We start from the raw sequence: 22,641 nt of genomic DNA, 5'->3' as shown, positions 1-22,641 counted from the left end.
TGTAATCATCTAGGAGGAAAAAAAAATCAATCACTAGTCGTACGTTAGATATGAGTGTAGCTCACTCAGGGTCCAAAATGCCAGTAGGTGATTGTTAATTGAGGAATTCCTCTGATTTTAATGGGATTATCACACTTCTCATTCTAGAACAGTGTTTCTCAACCTTGGCGACTTTAAGTCCTGTGGGACTTCAGCTGAGCTCTGCTGGCTGGGGGATTCTGGGAGTTGAATTCCACAGGACTTAAAGTCGCCAAGGTTGAGAAACACTGTTCTAGAATCCTTCCATGAATTATTCTTGTTTTTAAAAACAGATAGAAATAGTGCAACAGCTACAAGGAATGTTTCTAATGCACTACGTTGTTTCGTGGGGCGACGCGATTCGTAAAACCGGTTGGCATACACACTGTGTTTGTTTTTGTCTGTTGTTCGCTTTTGCGTTTTCCTTGTGAGATTGTATGCTCGATGAGGGAAGGGTTGCGACATGCCTCGCTGCTATATGTCCACAAATGGTGACACCGCCGGCACCGACGGGAGAACTGGTTCAGGGGTGTGGCAGGCCTGCGTCGCTGCCGGTTCCAGTGACCCAGGCCACCAAGCTACTACCAGTTTGGCCAAACCGGTCCGAACCGCTAGGAACCCACCACTGGTGGGGCAGGTTCCTCTCTGTGCTTCCGGAAATCTAGCACCATCTCTTTTGTCTTACTAGAACTTAGATGTACCATATTTTTCAGAGTATAAGATGCACCAAAGTATAAGATGCACCAAGGTTTTGAAGAGGCCAATTTTTTAAAAAAGGTTTTACACTCTGCAAATCTCTCAAAAACTCCCCTTTTTTCGTGAAAACGGGGCCTTTTTTTCAAAAAAGGGCATGAATAGCCCTTAGGAGGCTTGTAGAGTGTTCCTGGAGGGTGGGGGCAAAAACGAACAAAAAATGGCCATTTTTTGTTTTAAAAAAAGGTTATTAGGAAGCTTATAGAGTGCTCTTGGGGGCTGGGGGGGCACAATTGAGGGAAAAATGCCCCATTTTTGCTCATTTCTGCCCTCCCCAGCCCCTAGGAGCTCTCTGAAAGCCTCCAAAAGCTCTTCACGGCCATTTTGGTGAAGGGGGCAGGGTTTCAGGAGGCAAAAAAAAATGTTGTATTCAGTGTATAAGACACACCCACATTTTCAGCCTCTTTTTTGAGCAAAAAAGGTGCGTCTTATACTCTGAAAAATACGGTAAATTGTTTTTTTGAGCACCACGTGGATACCTTCTGGACTTCTTCCCTTATGCTGATTCCAGTGGTGGGTTGCAGGCGGTACGCCCTGGTGCGGGTATACCCGAGCCAGCCCGGAGCCCCGGATACCGTTCTGGCATAGTGCTCTGGAGGACCCACCCACCCACCCTCACTCCTTACCTGTACTTTAAGCTTTTGGCGCTTCCGTACAGCGCCTGCCGCCCTCACTCCTTACCTGTGCTTTAAGCTTTTGGCACAGGTGTACGGCGCCTGTGTGATGCTCCGCCGAGCAGCTGGAGCATCGCAGAGGCTTGCAGAAGCGTTGCTGGCACGTAAGCCGCACTGCCCGTGTATGTGCGTGTGCCGCGTGTGTGCATGTGGGTGACGCCGGGGACATTCCAACTGTACCAGTTGGAACAGAATCTGGAACCCACCACTGGCTGATTCGTCCCCTCCAGTTATGAGACCCAGCATGTCTTAAGTTTCTTAATAGCAATAGCAATAGCAGTTAGACTTATATACCGCTTCATAGGGCTTTCAGCCCTCTCTAAGCGGTTTACAGAGTCAGCATATTGCCCCCAACAATCCGGGTCCTCATTTTACCCACCTCGGAAGGATGGAAGGCTGAGTCAACCCTGAGCCGGTGAGATTTGAACAGCCGAACTGTAGAACTGCAGTCAGCTGAAGTAGCCTGCAGTGCTGCATTTAACCTCTGCGCCACCTCGGCTCTCCTTTGAGATGCTTTAAGAGTAGAAGATAAACCATCTAAGATACAAACAATGAGATGGTCACCACTGACCTTCCTTGCACCTTAAAATCTGAGATAGACCGTCTCATTCTCCACATTTGTCTACAATATGGGCCTAGTAACACTGTCCTTCCTACAGCGCTTTTCAGGAGAAGAAGAAAAATTGTTCAACAATTCTATGTGAAGACCATAAAAATGTCTCTATAAATTTATACATTATCCCGAGTCCTCGGGAGGCCATTCACCTTGTCTATGACCCTTTGGAAGAGTTAAAGCTCTTGAAAAGCGACCAGATTCCCGAAGATGCTGCAGTGACCTTGCCTTGATTTGGGTTATATAGAACTTTTATTACAGCAAGTGCCAGAAAATTGAGGACATCCATCTATTCCGGATAAGCGCCCTCTCTCGACCCTTTCCCGGGCTTGGATTAGGCATGATATACAGCTGGCATCCCTAACAGGTTCACTGTGAAGTAATAAACAACAGAGAAAGGCATAATAAGACGGAATGACATATATACGGTTTCAACACACAATAAAACTCAGATAACTTCAGGGGGGGCGCGCTTCCTTACCTTTTAAAATAGGGCGTGATTTAGTGAGTCTTCGCTGCTGCAGATTTTGGCTCTAAAACCCAAATTACACAAAGATCTGTAGAAATTCTATTTTTAAATAATAATAATAATAATAATAATGAGGATGTACCCAATCATTTTTCTTTAGTCCTTGCTGTTCCTGTGTTAAGTTACATGAATATTCCAAGCATTTATAAGGAAAAGACAAGCATATGATTAAAAAAAGAGAGATAGAACCAAACCCCTGTCAGTGCCATGTTTATCATAAACCATGGTTGGCTAGAGAAGCTGCAGCATAATTACTTTTGGGGTGGTTTTTTTTTTTGGGATACTTCCTTCTGTTTTCCTTGTGGTCTGGCCTTGCCCAGATGTGTGTCTGTTTTCCCCTCCAAGATCTACATGAATGCTAAGTCTACGGGAAATACTGCTTTACTTAGAGCACAACGAAAAAGTGTAGCTATAATTTTTTTCCCCTTTTTTTCCCCGTACAAAGAAATATTTTATGTTATTAAAGGTAAAAGTTCCCTTCACACATATGTGCTAGTCGTTCCCGACTCTAGGGGGCGGTGCTCATCTCAGTTTCAAAGGCGAAGAGCCAGCGCCGTCCGAAGACGTCTCCGTGGTCATGTGGCCAGCAGGACTAAAAACCAAAGGTGCACGGAACTCTGTTCCCTTCCCACCAAAGATGGTCCCTATTTTTCTACTTGCATTTTTTACGTACTTTCGAACTGCTAGGTTGGCAGAAGCTGGGATAAGTCACGGGAGCTCACTCCGTTACGCGGTGCTAGGGATTCGAACCACCAAACTGCCAACCTTTCTGATCGACAAGCTCAGTGTCTTAGCCACTGAACCACCACGTCCCTATTTTATGCCATTATAGCCTGCAATTCTAGATAGAAAAGAATTCTTAATGGGACTCAATTCTGAAAAAAACATATAGGTAGTCCTCAACTTACAACAGTTTGTTTAGCGACCGCTTGAAGTTACAACGGCACTGGGGAAAAAGTGATATATGAGCGTTTTTCACACTTACAACTGTTGGCAGCTTCCCCTTGGTCATGTGATTTCATCAATGATTTGGATGAGGGGATAAATGGGGAACTCATCGAATTTGCAGATGACACCAAGCTGGCAGGAATAGCCAACACTCCGGAAGACAGGCTTACGATACAGAAAGATCTTGACAAACTTGAACATTGGGCACTATCTAATAAAATGAAATTCAATGGTGAAAAGAGTAAGGTGCTACATTTAGGCAAGAAAAACGAAATGCACAGGTACAGTATAGGTGGTACCTTGCTCAATAGTAGTAACTGTTGAGAGGGATCTTGGAGTCCTAGTGGACAATCATTTAAATAGGAGCCAGCCATGTGCAGCAGCTGCCAAAAAAGCCAACACAGTTCTAGGCTACATAAACAGAGGGAGAGAATCAAGATCACGTGGTGTTAATACCACTTTATAAGGCCTTGGTAAGGCCACACTTGGAATCCTGCATCCAGTTTTGGTCACCACGATGTAGAAAAGATGTTGAGACTCTGGAAAGAATGCAGAGAAGGGCAACCAAGATGATTAGGGGACTGGAGACTAAAACATATGAAGAACGGTTGCAGGAACTGGGTATGTCTAATTTGATGAAAAGAAGGGCCAGGGGAGACATGATAGCAGTCTTCCAATATCTCAGAGGTTGCCACAAAGAAGAGGGAGTCAAGCTATTCCCCAAAGCACCTGAAGGAAGAACAAAAAGCAATGGGTGGAAACTAATCAAGGAGAGAATCAACTTAGAACTGAGGAGAAATTTCCTGACAGTTAGAACAATTAATCAGTGGAACAACTTCCCTCCAGAAATTGTGAATGCCCCAACGCTGGAAGTCTTTAAGAAGATGTTGGATAGCCATTTATCTGAAACGGTATAAGGTTTCCTGCTTAGGCAGGGGATTGGACTAGAAGACCTCCAAGGTCCCTTCCAACTCTGCTATTGTATTATATTGTATTTACATTCAGATGTTTGACAACTGCTTCAGATTTATGACGGCTGCAGTATCCCGGGGTCACATGATCACCTTTTTGTGACCCTCTGACAAGCAAACTTAATCGGGAAGCCAGATTCATTTAACAACCAAGTTGCTAATTTAAAAAAACTGCAGTGATTCACAATGTGGCAAGAAAAGCCGTAAAATGGGGCAAAACAAATTTCTCGACAGAGATTTTGGGCTCGATTGTGGTCGTAACTCGAGGGCCACCTGTAAAAGTTTGTGCAATTAACTTCTACCTTAATGATGTTTTTCCTTTCACCTCTGTACATTTTTTGCCCAACCAGTCCTTCAAGAAAACTCTTTCCCACTTACATGTTATATATCACCAAAAAACCCCAGTTGATTAAAAATAAAATAGTGAACTGCAAAGAATAATACAACGGTGATAATAGAGTGAGAAGCTACACCCTTTACAGTAATTTAAAATGTCTCTTAACTAAAAAGAAAGGAGCAAAATAGGAACCATAAGATTTGAAGATGCATTGTAGTGCCTATTATATGTTCTGCATGGATCTAATTAAATTCCACCACCACCATTGTAGGGGATAAGGCGGGGAAAAAATGGTCCATTGATTCTAACCGATAGAATTTGTTGCTGTTGGTTGTGAAGTCGTGTCCGATCTATCGCGACCCCCATGGACAATGTTCCTCCAGGCCTTCTTGTCCTCTACCATCCTCTGGAGTCCATTCAAGCTCACGCCAACTGCTTCAGTGACTCCATCCAGCCACCTCCTTCTCCGTCGTCCCCTTCTTCTTTTGCCCTCAATTGTTCCCAGCATGAGGCTCTTCTCCAGGGAGTCCTTCCTTCTCATTAGGTGGCCAAAGTCCTTCATGGTATTGGACCTGGGTACTTGAGAGACCGCCTCCACCAGACTGATTAGATCCCACAAACTAGGCCTCCTCCGAATTCCATCCGCCGGCCAGTGTTGACTGGCGACTACCCGGAGGAGAGCCTTCTCTGTGGCTGCTCCGACCCTCTGGAACGAACTCCCCGTGGAGATTCGTACCCTCACCACCCTCCAGGCCTTCCGCAAAGCCCTTAAAACCTGGCTGTTCCGACAGGCCTGGGGCTAAAGAACCGTTGCCCCTATCTCGAATGGTATGATTGTTGCGTTTTAAATTATGTATTGTTTGTGTTGTTGTTAAATTGTCTGTATCCCCCTTTCCTGGTTCGAGTTGTGAGCCGCCCTGAGTCCCCCTTCGGGGGAAAAGGGCGGCATACAAATGAAATAAACATTTAAACATTCAACACATTCAAAGGATTTGAGTTTCGTCTTCAGGATCTGGCCTTCTAAGGAGCAGTCAGGGTTGATCACTAGGACTGACCGGCTTGATCTTAAAGTCCAAGGGACTCAATGCAGGAGTCTTCTCCAGCACCAGAGTTCAAAGGACTCAATTCTTTGGCACTCAGCCTTCCTTATGGTCCAACTTTCACAGCCAACATTGCAACTGGGAAACCCATCGCCTTGACTAGACACACTTTAGTTGGCAGGGTAACGAATAGAATAGAATATCAGTAGATTTTTGAAGACTTCCTGTTGTTTTTTCTCCTAAGACCTCAAGTGTGCGGTAGACTTTGAGAGCTTCCAGATAGCTTAACCTCCATTTTTTAGAAAAGCAACAGAAATACGTTGGGGAAGACCCAAAGGTGCTTTTTCAAGAGGCAACTGGACTTTCTTTTATTTTCTTTGAAGACATTTCACTTCTCATCCAAGAAACTTCTTCAGCTCTGTGAAAATCCAGTTGCTTTTTTAAAAAGCATCTTTGGGACAACCATGACCTAGATGGCTGAGAATCTCCATAGAAAAAATTTGGAGAAGACCCAAAAATAATCCTTGGGAAATTGTTCTGGGCTACTTCCAGCTGGGTAATTTAGACTTTAGATCCCACTGATGGATATGGATAAATTTCCAAAATACAGATGAAGTATTTTTTTTTTTTTGCATAATATTTTTTATTTCCATTTCATTCTATACAATCACATGTTTGCTGTGCATAACCGGGGCATATAGCATTGAGTAATAAACACAGCCCTCACTTATATAGAAAATGCCCCCTACAATACAAACCCAATATACCACCTTGACCCACCATACACCCTCTTTCATCCCCCTCCAACTTTCATTCTTCCTTCTCACATACCCCTCTACACCTACTTCCCCTCCCCCTCCATCTAACCCTAACCCTATCACTCCCTCTCTTAATCCATTCCCTCCCTTCCTTCTCCTCCTCCTCTCTCTCACCCTCTCCACCCTCCTTCTTCTTTCACTCAGCTCCTCCCTTCGGTATACTTCTATTACCTTCCAATATATTCGGTTTGTTCTGTTTTAACACTAACATTAAAAAGCCACAGTATACAAGTGCAATCATGTACTTTAGAATTTAACACATATTATATTTCCCCCCTCCCCCCCTCCCCCCTAGATCCCCACCTCCCTTCCCTCCCCCCCGACTTCCCAGAGCCCATACATGGTATAACTTTTGGACAATCACAGTCTAAAATATCTCTCTACATTGAAATTGTTCTGGGCTCCTTCCAGCTCGGTAATTTAGACTTTAGATCCCACCGATGGATATGGATAAATTTCCAAAATACAGATGAAGTATTTTGATGTACTAAAATATGTACATACTTTTATTCATAATATTAAGTGTTCTATTTCTATCTGAAACTTCTTCTCTGTCAAATAATTTTAAGTATTAACAACAGGACAACAAAGGTTAAAATAAATACTAAATGGTTAAAAAACCAACTAACATTTCAAAGCCCAGTGAAAGAAATACTGCACACTGAGAATATAGGAAAATATAGTTTTGAAGTTCAGGGCGAAGAGTAAAGTTATTTCATATTAGTGTTCAAGGTAAATATATACTGTATATATAGATCAGGGGTGAAATCCAGCAGGTTCTGACAGGTTTTGGAAAACTGGTAGCGGAAATTTTGAGTAGTTTGGAGAACCGGTAGTAGAAATGTTGAGTAGTTCAGAGAATCGGCTGGCCCCAGAGTAGTATGGGAATGGAGATTTTGCAGTATCCTTCCCCTGGAGTGGGATGGGAATGGAGATTTTACAATATCCTTCTCCTGGAATGGGGAGGGAATTGAGATTTTACAGTATCTTTCCCCTGAAGTGCGGTGGGAATGGAGATTTTACAGTATCCTTCCCCTGGAGTAGGAATGGAGAGTTTACAGTATCCTTCCCCTGTAGTGGGATGGGAGTGGAGATTTTGCAGTATTCTTCCCCTGTCACACCCACCAAGCCACACTACACCCACAAGCCACGTCCATGAAGCTACACCATGCCCACCAAGCCACGCCCACCAAGCCACACCACACCCACATCCACCAAGGCACACCACGCCTAAGGCATACCCACAGAACTGGTAGTAAAAAGATTTCGCCACTGATACAGATAGAATGCTGTGTGACACAACTGAATTTCTTATTAATTGTTTATGGATGCTTGTGCAGAAATAAAATGAAACTGTTGAATTAATATTCATGAATATTTATTTTGTCTCTTCCTTGTAGGAATAATGTCTGATCACCAATTTGGGAATCAGTTCATGTGCAGTGTGGTTGCATCACACGTCAGCCACCTTCCAACCACAAATCTCAGTTTCGTTTGGATTGCCCCTCCTGCAGGAACAGGCTGCGTGAATTTTATGTAAGTAACTGCTACTATTATTGTTACGGTGAAGGTTAGTAGAAGAAATGGCAGAATCTGGGGCTGGAATCAAAAGAGGGATCTGCCTAGAATCCCTACATAGTCACAAGTGAACTACTGTATTTTTCAGAGTATAAGACGCACCTTTCCCACCCAAAAAAGAGGGAGAAAATCTGGTTGCGTTTAGCCTATGCATGCCCTGTTTTTGGCAAAAAACTGGGGCCATTTTTGCAAAAAAAATTGGGTCATTTTTTGCTCATATTTGAGGGGGGGCAGCCCCCAGGAGCACTTTGCAGGCCTCTCAAACTCTCCGCATGTTCCGTTTTTCACAAAAAAATGAGGTGTGCAGAGGAATTGGGAGCTCTACAGAGTGCAAAAACTTTTTTTTTAAAATGTACCTCTTCAAAATCTTGGTGCGTCTTATAGTTCGAAAAATACAGTAAGTCCGACCTCCTTTGAATTCCATTGATCCTCATCTAACTTCAAGCAGATGCTAAGCATGAATTGAGAAGATTCTTGTGCACAGACTAATTTGGCATTAAGTCAGTTTAATTCATGCGGGGAACTTATCTTTTGTACCTGACAGGTATTTTATGGCAGGAGGACTGTAGAAGGTAATATATGTACAGGTAGTCCTCAACTTACAACCGTTCATTTAGTGAACATTCAAAGTTACAACAGCACTTTAAAAAAGTGACTTATGACCGTTTTTTCACAGTTATGAGCTTTGCAACATCCCCGGGGTCATGTGATCAAAATTCAAATGCTTGCCAGCTGTCATGGATTTCCAAGATCATGAAGCCGACTCCTCATCCCGATAAAACCCCTTTTATTTAGGTTAAAGGGAATTCCTCTCCAGCAAAGTCCCGGCCAACAGTCTTTCAAGAGATTTCAGAACTAGAGACTTTTATCAGGCTTGGAGAGCTGCCAGGCCGATATCTTCCAAACTCCACGCTGTAGCAGCAATTCCTTGGCAAGAAGTCAGGAACAGATCTTCACCCGAATGAATTGAACTAACTGTCTCCTGCAAACTCCACTCCCCTTTCGCTCCTCTTTATTCCCTACGGGAGGGGCCATTCACCGTCCACCTGTGCCTTCACTTCTGAGTTGGCCCTTGTCCTGAACTGTTCCCTTCTCCTGGCAACTCTGCATGCGCACACTGGGAACAGGGCTCCGGCTGTTCCTCTGCCTCAGTGATGTCTGACTCTGAAGGCAGCTGATAACTGTCAGATGGCCCTGGCCCCCTCTCTGCCTCCGACACAGAGCCCTCATCAGAGCCTTCCCCAGACTCCGGGACTGGCCCATCTTCCTCCCCAACCTCCTCACTGTCTGAATCTGCTGTCAGTTCCACTGGCTGCTGGCGGACTACAACACTGACAAGCGGTCAATGAGGAAGCCAGATTAATTTAATAACTAGATTACTATCTTATCAAAGTGCAGTACTTCACTTAATGATTATGGCAAGAAAAGTGATAAAAAGAGATGTAATTCCCTTAACAAATTTCTTACTTAACCCACATTAATTTCGGGGTAAATTGTGGTCATAGGTTGAGGACTGCCCATATCAAGAATTAGCAAATGCACCTCTGTATGCTTCTTCATGTGGCAGCTTTAAGTGGACCAATTTGTAGGCTTCTTAAACAGTCAAATGAAATTACAAGCAGGATTCAACCGTGACCAGTGAGAAAAATCAATTTGCAGCATTGATTTGCTTTTGAGAACTGGAAAATTTGCATTTAAGAAATGTAAGGAGAAGGAGAAGGATATCCATTGTGGATGCAAATAATATAACACAGTGCGGTTAACCATTATTCAGGTACTCAATGGACTGTGAAGCCAATACGATGAGGATTTAACTTATATGGAACTTGACAGCGTTAACGCAAAAGGCTCTTGGAAACTTTATTTCGTGAAGATTTTTATAATATGACTAGGTGATAACCCTGAGTTGCCCGGGTATTTATTTATGCTAATCCTTTATTAGACAGGAAAAGGAATGAATTATATCTATAGTGTCAAATCAAAGTAATGCACATACACACACACACACACACACACACACACACACACACACAAACTGGAATCCAAAATGCACACTATCACTGTGAAAAGTACAGTGATTTGCCACTATAGTTATAATTCATTCCTTTTCATTTTAGCAGCCCAGGCATTCCAGAGTTATGATGGAACCCACACACAGACAGACACACACAGACAGACACACCGGGAGGTATTAGGGATGCTTTACCCCCACATATTTGTTTCCAGAGTGTAAGTCATCTGTGTACCAAGTTTGGCTGAAATTGCTCAAGGGGTTCCAGAGTTATGCTGGAACACACACACACACACACACAAAAGCCATTTTTATAGAGAGAGATTTTAAGAACTAACAAAAGCTTATCCTTGGATTGTGATTTCCTGAGTAAATGCTTGATTTTAACCTGAAATATTGTATGGTATCTGTTTAAAAGAATTAATTGACTTACCGTATAGTAGGCATTATCTTAGTCTTCTTCTATTGGCTTAGTATATACAGGTAGCCCTCGAATTACGACAGTTCAGTTAGTGGCCATTCAAAGTTATGGCACTGAAAAAATGACTTATGACCGTTTTTCAGAGTTACGACCATTGCAGCATCCCCGTGATCATGTGATCCAAATTCAGATGCTTGGCAATTGGTTCATACCTATGACCATCCCGTGGTCATGTGAACGCCTTTTGTGACGTTCTGACAAGCAAAGCCAATGGGGAACTGAAATTGACTTAAAAATGTGTTGCTAACTTACCAGCTGCAGTGATTCGCTTAACAACTGTGGCAAGGAAGGTCATAAAACGGGGCAAAACTGACTTAACAAAGGTCTCACTTAACAAAATAAAATTTGGGCTCAACAGTGGTCGTACAACAGCTCTAAAAGACACATCAATTCTGTTAACTATTAGCCTACAAAGAGATAATTTTTTTTAAAGAATCTTAGATTTATTCTAAGCACGTCAATTTATATTCTTGTGTCACAAATCAACACGATTTGATTCCTTGCACATTGCTTTCTGTTTTATTGGTGTTTCTTTTCAGCCATAGACAAGTTTATTTTGATGCTTTTGAACTTGCAAACTCACACATAAAACATAACGAAGTTCTTCTTTGACCTCTGACATGAATAACAATTTAACTTCTTGGCAAAACCCAGTTTATGTGTCGAAATTATGGGATAGCCTATTCCTGTGATAGCGAACACATGGCCCGCGTGCCCAAAGACACACTCAAAGCCATGTCGCCCGGCACATACAGCCTTGCCTGTTTGTCTTTTGGGTTTCTGGTGCACGCGCACCGATCAGCTGTCCTTCGCGCATGGGACAGTCCCAAAAACCCGTGTGCACATGCGCGCTGGCCAGCTGATTGTTGGGTGTGCATGTGCGCCAGAACAGTGAAGTTTGGCTTTTCCAGAGTGCGATCCCTTTGCGTGCACGGCAGGGTTGAAAAGTGATGTGCTCATGCGCACCCTCCAGCCGATTACCGGGCTCACATGTGGCTAGAACCCTGGAAATACAGCTTTTCTGGAGCGAAGCCATGATGTGTGTGTGCTGTGCACGCACGAGCGCAACATTTCCACGGGACCTTTGCCAAAAAGGTTTTCCATCATTGGTGCCTTCTTAGTCTACTGTTCCTTGATGAATATAGTCGGTATATATTCATATTATGTAAGCACATATGATCTCAGGGTGTAATACAAGTGGTTTTATGATATTGAAAAAAAACTTTTGACTTCCTTCATTTACAATAGTAGCTGTCTTTATTCTTAAGGGGCAGTTTGGTTAAAGTGCAGGAATATCAGCAGAAAAACTGAAGAATAGGATAGGATAGGATAGGATAGGATAGGATAGGATAGGATAGGATAGGATAGGATAGGATAGGATAGGATAAAGAAAATATAGAATGGAATGGAATGGAATAGAATAAAGGAAATATGGAATGGAATAGAATAGAATAAAGGAAATATGGAATGGAATGGAATAGAATAGAATAAAGAAAATATGGAATGGAATGGAATAGAATAGAATAGAATAAAGAAAATATGGAATAGAATAGAATAAAATAAAGAAAATATGGAATGGAATGGAATGGAATGGAATAGAATAGAATAAAGAAAATATGGAATGGAATAGAATAAAGAAAATATGGAATGGAATGGAATAGAATAGAATAAAGAAAATATGGAATGGAATAGAAAAAATAAAATAAATAAAATATGGAATGGAACGGGATAGGAATAGAATAGAATAGATTAAGTAGAGTGAATTAGAGTAGAGTAGAGTAGAATAGAATAGAATAGAAAAAATAATAATAGAATAGAATAAAGAAAATATGGAATGGAATGGAATAGAACAGAATAAAGAAAATATGGAATGGAATGGAATAGAATAAAGACAATATGGATTGGAATGGAATAGTATAGAATAAAATAAAGAAAATAGGAAATGGAACGGGATAGGAATAGAATAGAATAGCTTAAGTAGAGTGAATTAGAGTAGAGTAGAGTAGAATAGAATAGAATAGAAAAAATAATAATAGAATAGAATAAAGAAAATATGGAATGGAATGGAATAGAATAGAATAAAGAAAATATGGAATGGAATGGAATAGAATAAAGACAATATGGATTGGAATGGAATAGTATAGAATAAAATAAAGAAAATAGGAAATGGAACGGGATAGGAATAGAATAGAATAGATTAAGTAGAGTGAATTAGAGTAGAGTAGAGTAGAGTAGAGTAGAATAGAATAGAATAGAATAGAAAAAATAATAATAGAATAGAATAAAGAAAATATGGAATGGAATGGAATAGAATAGAATAAAAAATATGGAATGGAATGGAATAGAATAGAATAAAATAAAGAAAATATGGAATGGAATAGAATAGAATAGAATAGAATAGTTTAAGTAGAGTGAATTAGAGTAGAATAGAATAGAATAGAATTCTTTATTGGCCAAGTGTGATTGGACACACAAGGAATTTGTCTTTGGTGCAGATGCTTTCAGTGTACATAAAAGGACAAGATATATTCGTCAAGTATCATAAGGTACAACACTTAGTGATAGCCATAGGGTACAAATAAGCAACCAGGAAACACTCAATATCAATATAAATGATAAGGATACAAGCCACAACGTTACGGTCCTGCAGCCATAAGTGGGAGGAGATGGGGGATAGGAACGATGCAGCCTTAATGAATAGTTTGACAGCAGTGAGGGAATTATTTTTTAGCAGAGTGATGGCCTTTGGGGTGGGGGGAAACTAAATAAACCTCAAGGCATTTTATCTATAGAAGAGATTTTCACAGTCAAATAATAGTTGCCACTGGACGGAACAAAGCGTATTTCTCTCGCTCTTTTTTTTAAAAGTTCAGGATATACTTGAGCCAATTACGCTCTCATGAAATTAAGGACGCCGAATAAATTTGCTTGAAAGTAAATATGCTTCGGGGTGAATTCCTACCAACGGTTTCCTTTGAATTTGGGAAGGAAATATTCGCAACCCAATCGCGCTGCCAAATATGAAGTGGTTGCGTTGGCTGAAATCCAGCAAAATGTACATAAAGCAATCAAAAGCTCCTTTGAACAGTTTTATTGGCTCTCTGTAGAGGGATTCTGGGCAGCTGAGCGGTTTGATAGAATGTGGTTTGCAAAAAGAATGAAAGAAAGAACAGGAAAAAAAGCGAGAAATGCGTATTATCACCTTGTTGTTACATATGTTGTAGAATTGTGCGCATATAACTGACTGATGCTTACAATTCCTTGTCTTGTCAGGAATCCACATTCTGCATTTGTTTTCCATGTTCAGTTTGGGAAGTAGAACATTTACTTATTTAGAATTCAGAAGCACTTTGAAACATGGGAGAGTGGGGGAAATATAGTTGGTTTTTAACTTAGGGCTTTGGGATTATATTTCACTGCACAACACAGGTAAATCTCGGCTTACGGCCTCAAACTGAGCCCAAAAATTACGTTGCTAAGCGAGACATTTGTGAAGTGAGCTTTGATCCGCTTTCTCACCGCTATTGTTAAGTGAATCACTGCAGTTGTTAAGTCAACAACACGGATGTTAAGGGAATCCAGCGTCCCCATTGACTTGACTTGTCAGAAGGTCGCCAAAGTTGATCACATGACTCCGGAACACTGCAACCGTCATAAATGTGAGTCAGCGGTCAAGCGTCCGAATTTTGATCATGTGACCATGAGGATGCTTCAATGGTCGTAAGTGTGACAAATGGTCTTTTTTTTTCAGGGCTGTCGTAACTTCGGACGGTCCCTAAATGAACTGTTGCAAGTTGAGGACTACCTGTATAGCAAGTACAGGCAGAAGGACAGATTACACCTGGCTCACAGGACTTTTTCTGTTGGTGGCAGGGGGGGGAGAAAAGCAAAATAGGAACAGGAAGAATATATTATTCCAGATGCAATTTCTCCTTTTCCTTTTGTAATTCCTTTTGTAATAGGATGCATGCACCCTATAATTGCAACAACTGAATGACAAGATGTCATTTAAGGGTACTTAAGGGTACTTCTGTTGCCAACACTGAGAATAGAATAGAATAGAATAGGGTAGGGTAGGGCAGATTAGAATAGAATTGAACAGAACAGAATAAGAAATGGAGTGAGAATAGAATAAGAAATGGAATGAGAATAGAATAGAACAAAACAGAACAGAACAGAATAAGGAATGGAATAAGAATAGAATAGAATAGAATAGAATAGAAAGAGTAGAATAAGAAATGGATTGAGAATAGAATAAGAAATGGATTGAGAATAGAATAAGAAATGGATTGAGAATAGAATAAGAAATGGAATGAGAATAGAATAGAAAAGAAAGAATAGAACAGAATATAATAAGAAATGGATTGAGAATAGAATAAGAAATGGAATGAGAATAGAATAGAAAAGAAATTGAATGAGAATAAAACAGAATAGAACAAAACAGAACAGAATAGAATAAGGAATGGAATGAGAATAGAATAGAACAGGGAATAGGAATAGAATGAGTGAGAATGGAATGGAATGGAATGAGAATAGAATAGAATAAGAAATGGAATAGAATGGAATAAGGAATGAGAATGAGAATAGAATGTGAATGGCCAAGTGTGATTGGACACACAAGGAATTTGTCTTTGGTGAATATATTCTCAGTGTACATAAAGAAAAATAGAATAGAATACATTCATCAAGAATCATATGATACAACACTTAGTGATTGTCCTAGTTTACTAATAAGCAATCAAATTATACTAGGAAACAAATAAAACAATGCACATTTGCACAACAAAGACACAAGCATCATGGTTATAGTCATAAGTGGAAAGAGATAGGCACTAGAAAAGAGATAGGTACTAAGAAGGAAGAGAAGAATAATAGTAATACAGTCTTAGTAGATAATTTGACAGTGTTGTGGAGATTATTTGTTTAGCAGAGTGATGGCCTTTGGGGGAAAAACTGTCCTTGTGTCTATTGTTCTGGTGTTCAGTGCTCTATAGAATTCTATTGAGGATAGAAGTTGAAACAATTTATGTCCAGGATGTAAGAAACAGTTAAAATTGACAGTATTCATAAAAAGGGTTGGGTTTGTAATGGATTTGTGCTTAAGAAAACCAGAGACATACTAATCTATGGGACTGGAAATTGTCAGTTTACTATGTTGATACTAGGAAGAGCAGCACCCCACCAGTTTTAGCAAGAGACAGCTGATTCTTCATATATGCTCCAATCTGGCCTCATCGGTGACAGGTTTGCTAATTAGATCCTGGTGTTTTTTTTTGCAAAGCTGATATTTATTTCACCGATAAACACGAACAGAAGCTAGCAAGCTGCCCTCGAGAAGCGGGAGATAACAGCTTCCAAATACCAAAGACCCATTCTGGGTTTCCTCACAGATTGGGGATGCTGTCTGGAGCAAAGGAAGCCTATGAGATGGCTTATGTGTGAGCGATTAGAGGTGGAAATGGAGCAGAAAAATGGGCCCCAAGGTTGCTTTGAAAAGGGGGGGGCGGGGAGCTCATATTTTTGCCTTGCAGTTGCCTGTCTATTCACTGCACGGCACAGGAGAGAAACCTTTTGTCCGTTGATACTCAATCCAAACTCCTGTTAATCTCTCCGCGGTGTTCAACAGCGAGGTTTTTCGTGGCGTTGCAGCATTACCATAAAAGCAATGAAACATGGGCTCTGTTTGACACCCAATCTATCACCCCTGGAAGGGTAAAGAGAATGCATATGAGATAAAATTGTTGGGAACACTCCAGGGGTGGGTTTCAACCGGTTCGCGGCGGTCCTTGCGAACGGGTTGGTCAGCGAACCCGGAAGTAAGTAACTTCCGGGAACGGCGAAGGGCCCACCCGCCTGCCCGCGCTCCTTACCGGTCTTTGAAGGCTTCTGCGCTTCCACGCAGGCGCATGGCACATACAGCGCCTGCGCGATTCTCCGCGAGCAGCTGGATGGCACATACAGCGCCTGCGCGATTCTCCACGAGCAGCTTTAAACAATAGCAATAGCAGTTAGACTTATATACCGCTTCATAGGGCTTTCAGCCCTCTCTAAGGGGTTTACAGAGTCAGCATATCGCCCCCACAGTCTGGGTCCTCATTTCACCCACCTCGGAAGGATGGAAAGCTGAGTCAACCTTGAGCCCGTGAGATTTGAACCGCTGAACTGCAGATAACAGTCAGCTGAAGTGGCCTGCAGTACTGCACCCTAACCACTGCGCCACCTCGGCTATGGAGAAGTGCCACACCCTGGAGAAGTGCCACTAATTTGATTTACTGTTATTTGGATCTGCTTTGTCACTGGTCTATGCTTCCTGGAATGAAATGCTTATCCTATTTCCGAAGAACTTCCAGCCCATCCAAAACCCCGACGTTTTATCTCAGAATATAACATGACCTCTTTCTATTTTTTTTTAAGTTTTATTTTTTATTTGTTTATGAAAATGTCAAATCAACGCTTGAACAGCGTGGCACGAATCCAAATGGAACTAATCAAATTAAACATAATTATTACATTCAATCAACGTATGTATGTCTAATAACAATGCACGTTTATATTAGGTTGCAATCTATCATTATTCAATTATTCCATGGTTCTCATGGTTATTTTCATTTTATATTCTCATGGTTACTTTCATTTTATAAGATGTGTACATTAATATTCCCCTTATTTCTGTCACTTATTCTAGCTTTTAATCATGTCACCCTTTATTGAGAAACCTTTTCTTTCCTTCCCGTCTAACATCTAATCGTGTCATCTGTCTAAAAAAAGAGAGAGAGAAAAATAATAGAGAGAGAGGGAGGGAGGGAAAAGCAATTCAAAACAATAACAGAAAAGAAAAACACATCATCTCTTGCCTGCTTCATATCTTAATTGCTATGCTTTAAAAGAAAGAGAGGAAAAAGGAAAAGTGAACAATAAACAATAAAATCATTTATCCATCTTCTCTTGCCCGCTTCAATAATTTAATTTCTATGCTTTTTTTGTGACTTGCCTCCCAATTCCTCTCTTAAATCTCCGTCTATGTCTATTTCTTGGATGTCCAGTCTAAGTATTCCTCCCACCTCTACCTTCTTCCACTGCCTAATTTTTAAAACTTCTACCCAGGCCCCTGCCTCCATTTCAAGCATACCTTCCAACTTTCTTAATATAACTTCCCCCCTGGTTTAATTCATCAATCATGACCTGCTTCTAAATGCTTCTCCGTAGAGAGTCAACATCTCTTGAGTTCAAAAATATTGCCTTAGGGAGCAGAGCCAGAGAGTGGATCATATTATAGAAACTGGAACAGAACCAGAGTGGAAAGTGATGCATTAGGAGAGATCTTGGCAAAAAAAAGGAGACCATAATCCATCACATCTTGATAGTTCAGAAGGTGGAGTAAATATCAATATATTCTTGTGGTTTGCTACAATTACGTACTTGAACACAATCAAGGGTAGGCTTCAAATATTTTAGCAACGGGTTCTCTGCCCAGTTGCTGGGTGGGCGTGGCCATGGTGGGCGTGGCCTAATCATCCACCTGCACCGCGGTGGTGGTGGGAGGTTGTTTTCACCTACCCTGGGCTCTGGAGGCTTTTCTTGAGCCTCCGGGGGGGAGGGGGGCAAAAACTACTTCCCCTAGGCTCTGGAGGCCCTCCAGAGGACATGGGCCCATTTTCAGCGTTCTGGAACTTCTGGGAGGCCCATTTTTCACTCTCCCAGGGTCCAGAGGCTTTCCTTGAGCGAAAATGGCCTCCCTCAAGCTCCGGAGGCCGGAAACGGACCTGTTTCCCACGTGCCGGAAATTCCGGGAGGCCCATTTTTCACCCTCTCCGAACCTCTGTGTGGGCCCCTGTACTTACCTGGCATCCCAAACCGGTCACATGGGGACTCCTGGGAGGGGAGGAGATGGGTGGAAGGGATTGGGCGGGGCCAGCCATGGGTGAGATTTGGGGTTCGCTGAACTGGGCCGATCCTTAGCTAAAGGATCGCCTGAACCCATGCAAACCGTAGCAGCCCATCCCTGAACATAATTGGTTTCTGGTAACGAAGCAGTAAAACGGTAGTGCATGGCATGTTAAGGACAGGTTAAATTAAAATGAGATCAACATTTAATGAATACTCTATTAATAGCAAATGCAACTTAGAGTTAACTTAGTGTTAGAGTTTGCGATAATTAATACGTATATGTGAATATATACGAATAAACTGAGAATTTTCTTAGGGACTGTTAAAAAATGAGGGGTCAGTGAACCAATAGCATTAACTTTAGACCAAATGGGGTTGCAATGAATATATTGGTACATATTCTCCATTTATTGAATTTGTAATGTTTAAATTTTTTAATTGCATTTTTACTCCGTCAGTCTTAACTGTTTTCTTTTTTTTTTGTTCTAATAACAGAGAACTTTCGTGGTACTTTTAAATTGTATTGTTAAAGTTATTTTCGCCTCTGTGTTACTCATGTTCTTACAAGTGATAATTCAATATATATTCCTTTATTTCCATAACTCTGTAATTTCTGAGCTCAAATCTTGTGTAGGATCTTTCAGATCTTATAAAAAAAAGTGGGGGCTTTCTACATTTTACCCCAGGCCTTATTAACCTGTAGATTGTAGATTGAAGCAGAGATGGTAAGAATTGCTCTCAGGAAATGAGTTACCAAGCACTAATTGAATAAACATAGCATACTAGAAACAATGAAATTAGTGCTGTGTAATATTGTACAGAAAATAAATAGGCATTTCCATGTCATGTTTGTTTGTTTCATCGTCTCAGGCCAATGAAAAACAACAGCAAACAGGGCAGAAAGGAGTACATGCAAACTAGGTCTGAAACAATAAATAATAATTTTTTTAAAAAATGGCTCCCTCATTGCTAGGAACTCAGCAAACATATAGATAGTGTCTGTTCCTACAGGAGAAAGCCTGCTACTTTTTGATCAGAGGGACAATTAAAATTTATGACAATGAAATTTATGAGAGCCAGACGTTTTGGGTGATTTAATAGACTCTATGTGAATTACTTACTCAGCCTCTGAATACCAACAAGTATGTTTATCTTATAAGCGGGTAGTATAACTACCTATATTACAGTGGCTGCAAATATTTTTACTACCGATTCAGGCGCACTCCTGCGCATGCTTATACGTGCAGTGCTTCTGCGCATGTGCAGAAGCATCCAGGTGGGTGGGCGGGGCCTCCTGCCTCGGCTACTGCTCGGGAGCAATCCACCAATGCTAGATTATTGTTATGTATTAAATGTATATAATTATGTGTTGTGGCTCAGCAGGAGCCGTTGGAGCTGCCACCAGACTCCAACAGCGAGGGGCCCTATGAGTCGGCTCTGGAGGATGTGGAGGACCCTGGATAGGGTTCCGACTCCGAACAGGGCGCAGAGAGGCTGGTTGGCCACCAGGAGGCACATGAGCCTTGGACCAGTGGGGAGGAGACAAGGGAGAGTGAGCCAGATGCCAGTAGTGAGTTGTTCCTGAAAGCACACCATCGAAGAGCTACTAGGCGTCAGGAACAGTTGCGCAGTTACAGGAGGTAATTGCACACAGCTGGTGGCCATTAGGCTCCTCTCCAGACTATAAAAAGACTCCTTGTGCACACGCCCCTCTTTGCAGTAGTCAACGCAGGATTGAATGTCGGAGGACATTACTGTGAGCTTGGCAGGCTGGATTGCTGCCAAGCCTTCTCTGTGTTTATTGCTGCCCAAGCTTGTCTGTGCCGGTTTGCTGCCAAGGACCTGTCTGTCTGTTCATTAAATGCCGTAACTTATCTTTGGCTTGGAGTGTGTGTTGGTGTGGGACGAGGGGGGTCAGAACAGTTATGCTAAAGGGGATCAACCTTTAGATCACCCTGACTGTTAAATTGTACTAAAGTGAAACTAACCTTTACCTGATTCCAACTCTTGGAAGCAAGTTCAGAACAATTATATGGGGGCAAGTTTTTTTCTAGTTCTATGATTGGTTAAGACCCTGCGGGTTTATAGCAGTGGGCCTCAACCTTCTTAATGCCGCAACCCTTTAATACAGTTCCTCATGTTGTGGTGACCCCCAACCATAAAATTATTTTTATCTTAAAATATATTTTATTCATTTTTCACATTCCATTTGCAATCACTTATATACAGGGTATTTGCTATAAAAAAAGAAAAAAAAAGAAATAAAACGAAAAAATAAAAAGGAAACACAACTCATTCACAACCCCACCTAACACTTCCATCCTCCATACACCCCATCTACCCCCTCCAACTTTCCTTTCTCCCTCTAACACTCCCCTTTCCTACTTCCCTTTCCCCTCAAACCTTCCTTCTCCCCTTACTCCCCACACACCCTCCTTACATTCCCCTTACTCCTTCCTTACTCCTCCCTCTTCTTTCCCTCTACCTCCCTCCTTGGTGTATGCCTTTATTCGAGTGTTGTTTAATCTGATAAAAAGTAAAATAAACCAAGGAAAAATATATATATATATATAAAGAAAGAAAAAGGAAAGAAAAGAAAAAAAAACCCACCGTATATAAATACATTCTTGTTCTTATTGAGACTATGTTAACACCCACCCACCCACCCCCCACAAATCCCCATCCCTAATCCTCCCGACTTCCCAGGGCCCACACCTGGCACTACCTTCTGTCTAAAGTATCTTGTGTACGTATGGATTAAAAATAATATATCAAAAGAAAGAAAAAAAAAAAGAAAGAAAAGAGAAAAGAAAAAAAAAAGAAACCACTCTTTGTGTTGAGCTCAGCCCCCCATCTTTATCTATATTTAAGTAGTATAAGTCATTCTATCTATATTTTATTCTCGTCTCTTACTTCTTTGTTATTTACCCCAACTTTCTGTAGACTCTCCCGTTCCTTTTCCTTAACCTTATATTCAGATAAACATTTATACAAATTTGTGTAGACATCAATATACAATCTAACCAAAATTGATCCCTTCCAATAAAATTTAAGCAACGTGGTTCATACCACATATTCAAATATTACTTTACAGAAAAATAATCAAGCTTTCCCTTCTAATAAAATTTAAACAGCGTAAATAATCTTTCTTAACCTCCTTTCCAAACAATAATTCAAAATAATCTAACCAAGCTTCCCCTTCTTAGTAAAGTTTAAGCAGCATAGATCAAGTATTACTTTACACAGAAATCATTTTCTATCTTAAGATAATCCCAACCGACTTTCTCTTCTAATAGGATTTAAATAACGTAAATCATTCCACATGCATTTTACCCTCATCCCTTGCTTGTCCGATATTCACCACCAACAAATTTGTGCAGACATTTGTTTAAGATCTAGCTCAAAGTAATTTCAACCAACTTTCCCTTCTAATAAGAATTAAATAGCATGGATCATTCCACATATTCAAATAATACTTTCAGCAAGAGTCAGTTAACCTTCTGTTTTAAAGTAGTCCCTTCTAACAAAATTTAAACAACATAATTCATTCCGCATTCATTTTACATCTATCTTAAGATAATCCCAGCCGACTTTTCCTCTTCTAATAAGCTTTAAACAACGTAAATCATTCCGCATATATTTTACCCTCATCCCTTGCTTGTCTAATATTTACTACTATCAAATTTATGCTGACATTAGTTTAAGATCTAGCTCAAAGTAATTTCACCCAACTTTCCCTTCTAATAAGAGTTAGTCCGCTTTTTCTACCGGAGAGAGGTCGCAAACCCCCATTTAGTCCACAACTTTGGCAAATATTTTAAAATGTCTAAATTCTCGATCTCCGTTTTTCTGCTTCTCCGAGGGAGGAAAGGCTACCCCCTCCATCTTGCAGCCACGCGGCCTGCCGCTTGCCTTCTCCTTCCGCTTGTCTCTCCTCTCTTCCAAGTGAGTCAGGAAGTCCCGCCTTCAAAGTCCTACGATAG

At 41.1% G+C, this 22,641-nt stretch overlaps 1 protein-coding gene across 1 annotated transcript in view; it reads left to right on the top strand.

The window, feature by feature from the left end:
• The window catches only part of RELN (reelin), a 380,071-nt gene that overhangs the window by 80,758 nt on the left and 276,672 nt on the right, over positions 1-22,641 (top strand). Inside the window, 1 exon segment of the mRNA XM_032221885.1 lies at positions 8,102-8,237. Coding sequence (XP_032077776.1) covers positions 8,102-8,237 — 136 coding nt within the window.

This window comes from Thamnophis elegans, chromosome 7 (assembly GCF_009769535.1).
Source record: "Thamnophis elegans isolate rThaEle1 chromosome 7, rThaEle1.pri, whole genome shotgun sequence".
Lineage (NCBI taxonomy): Eukaryota > Metazoa > Chordata > Lepidosauria > Squamata > Colubridae > Thamnophis > Thamnophis elegans.
Note: the sequence above shows the minus strand (reverse complement) of the source record. Positions and strands in the feature narration are given on the sequence as shown.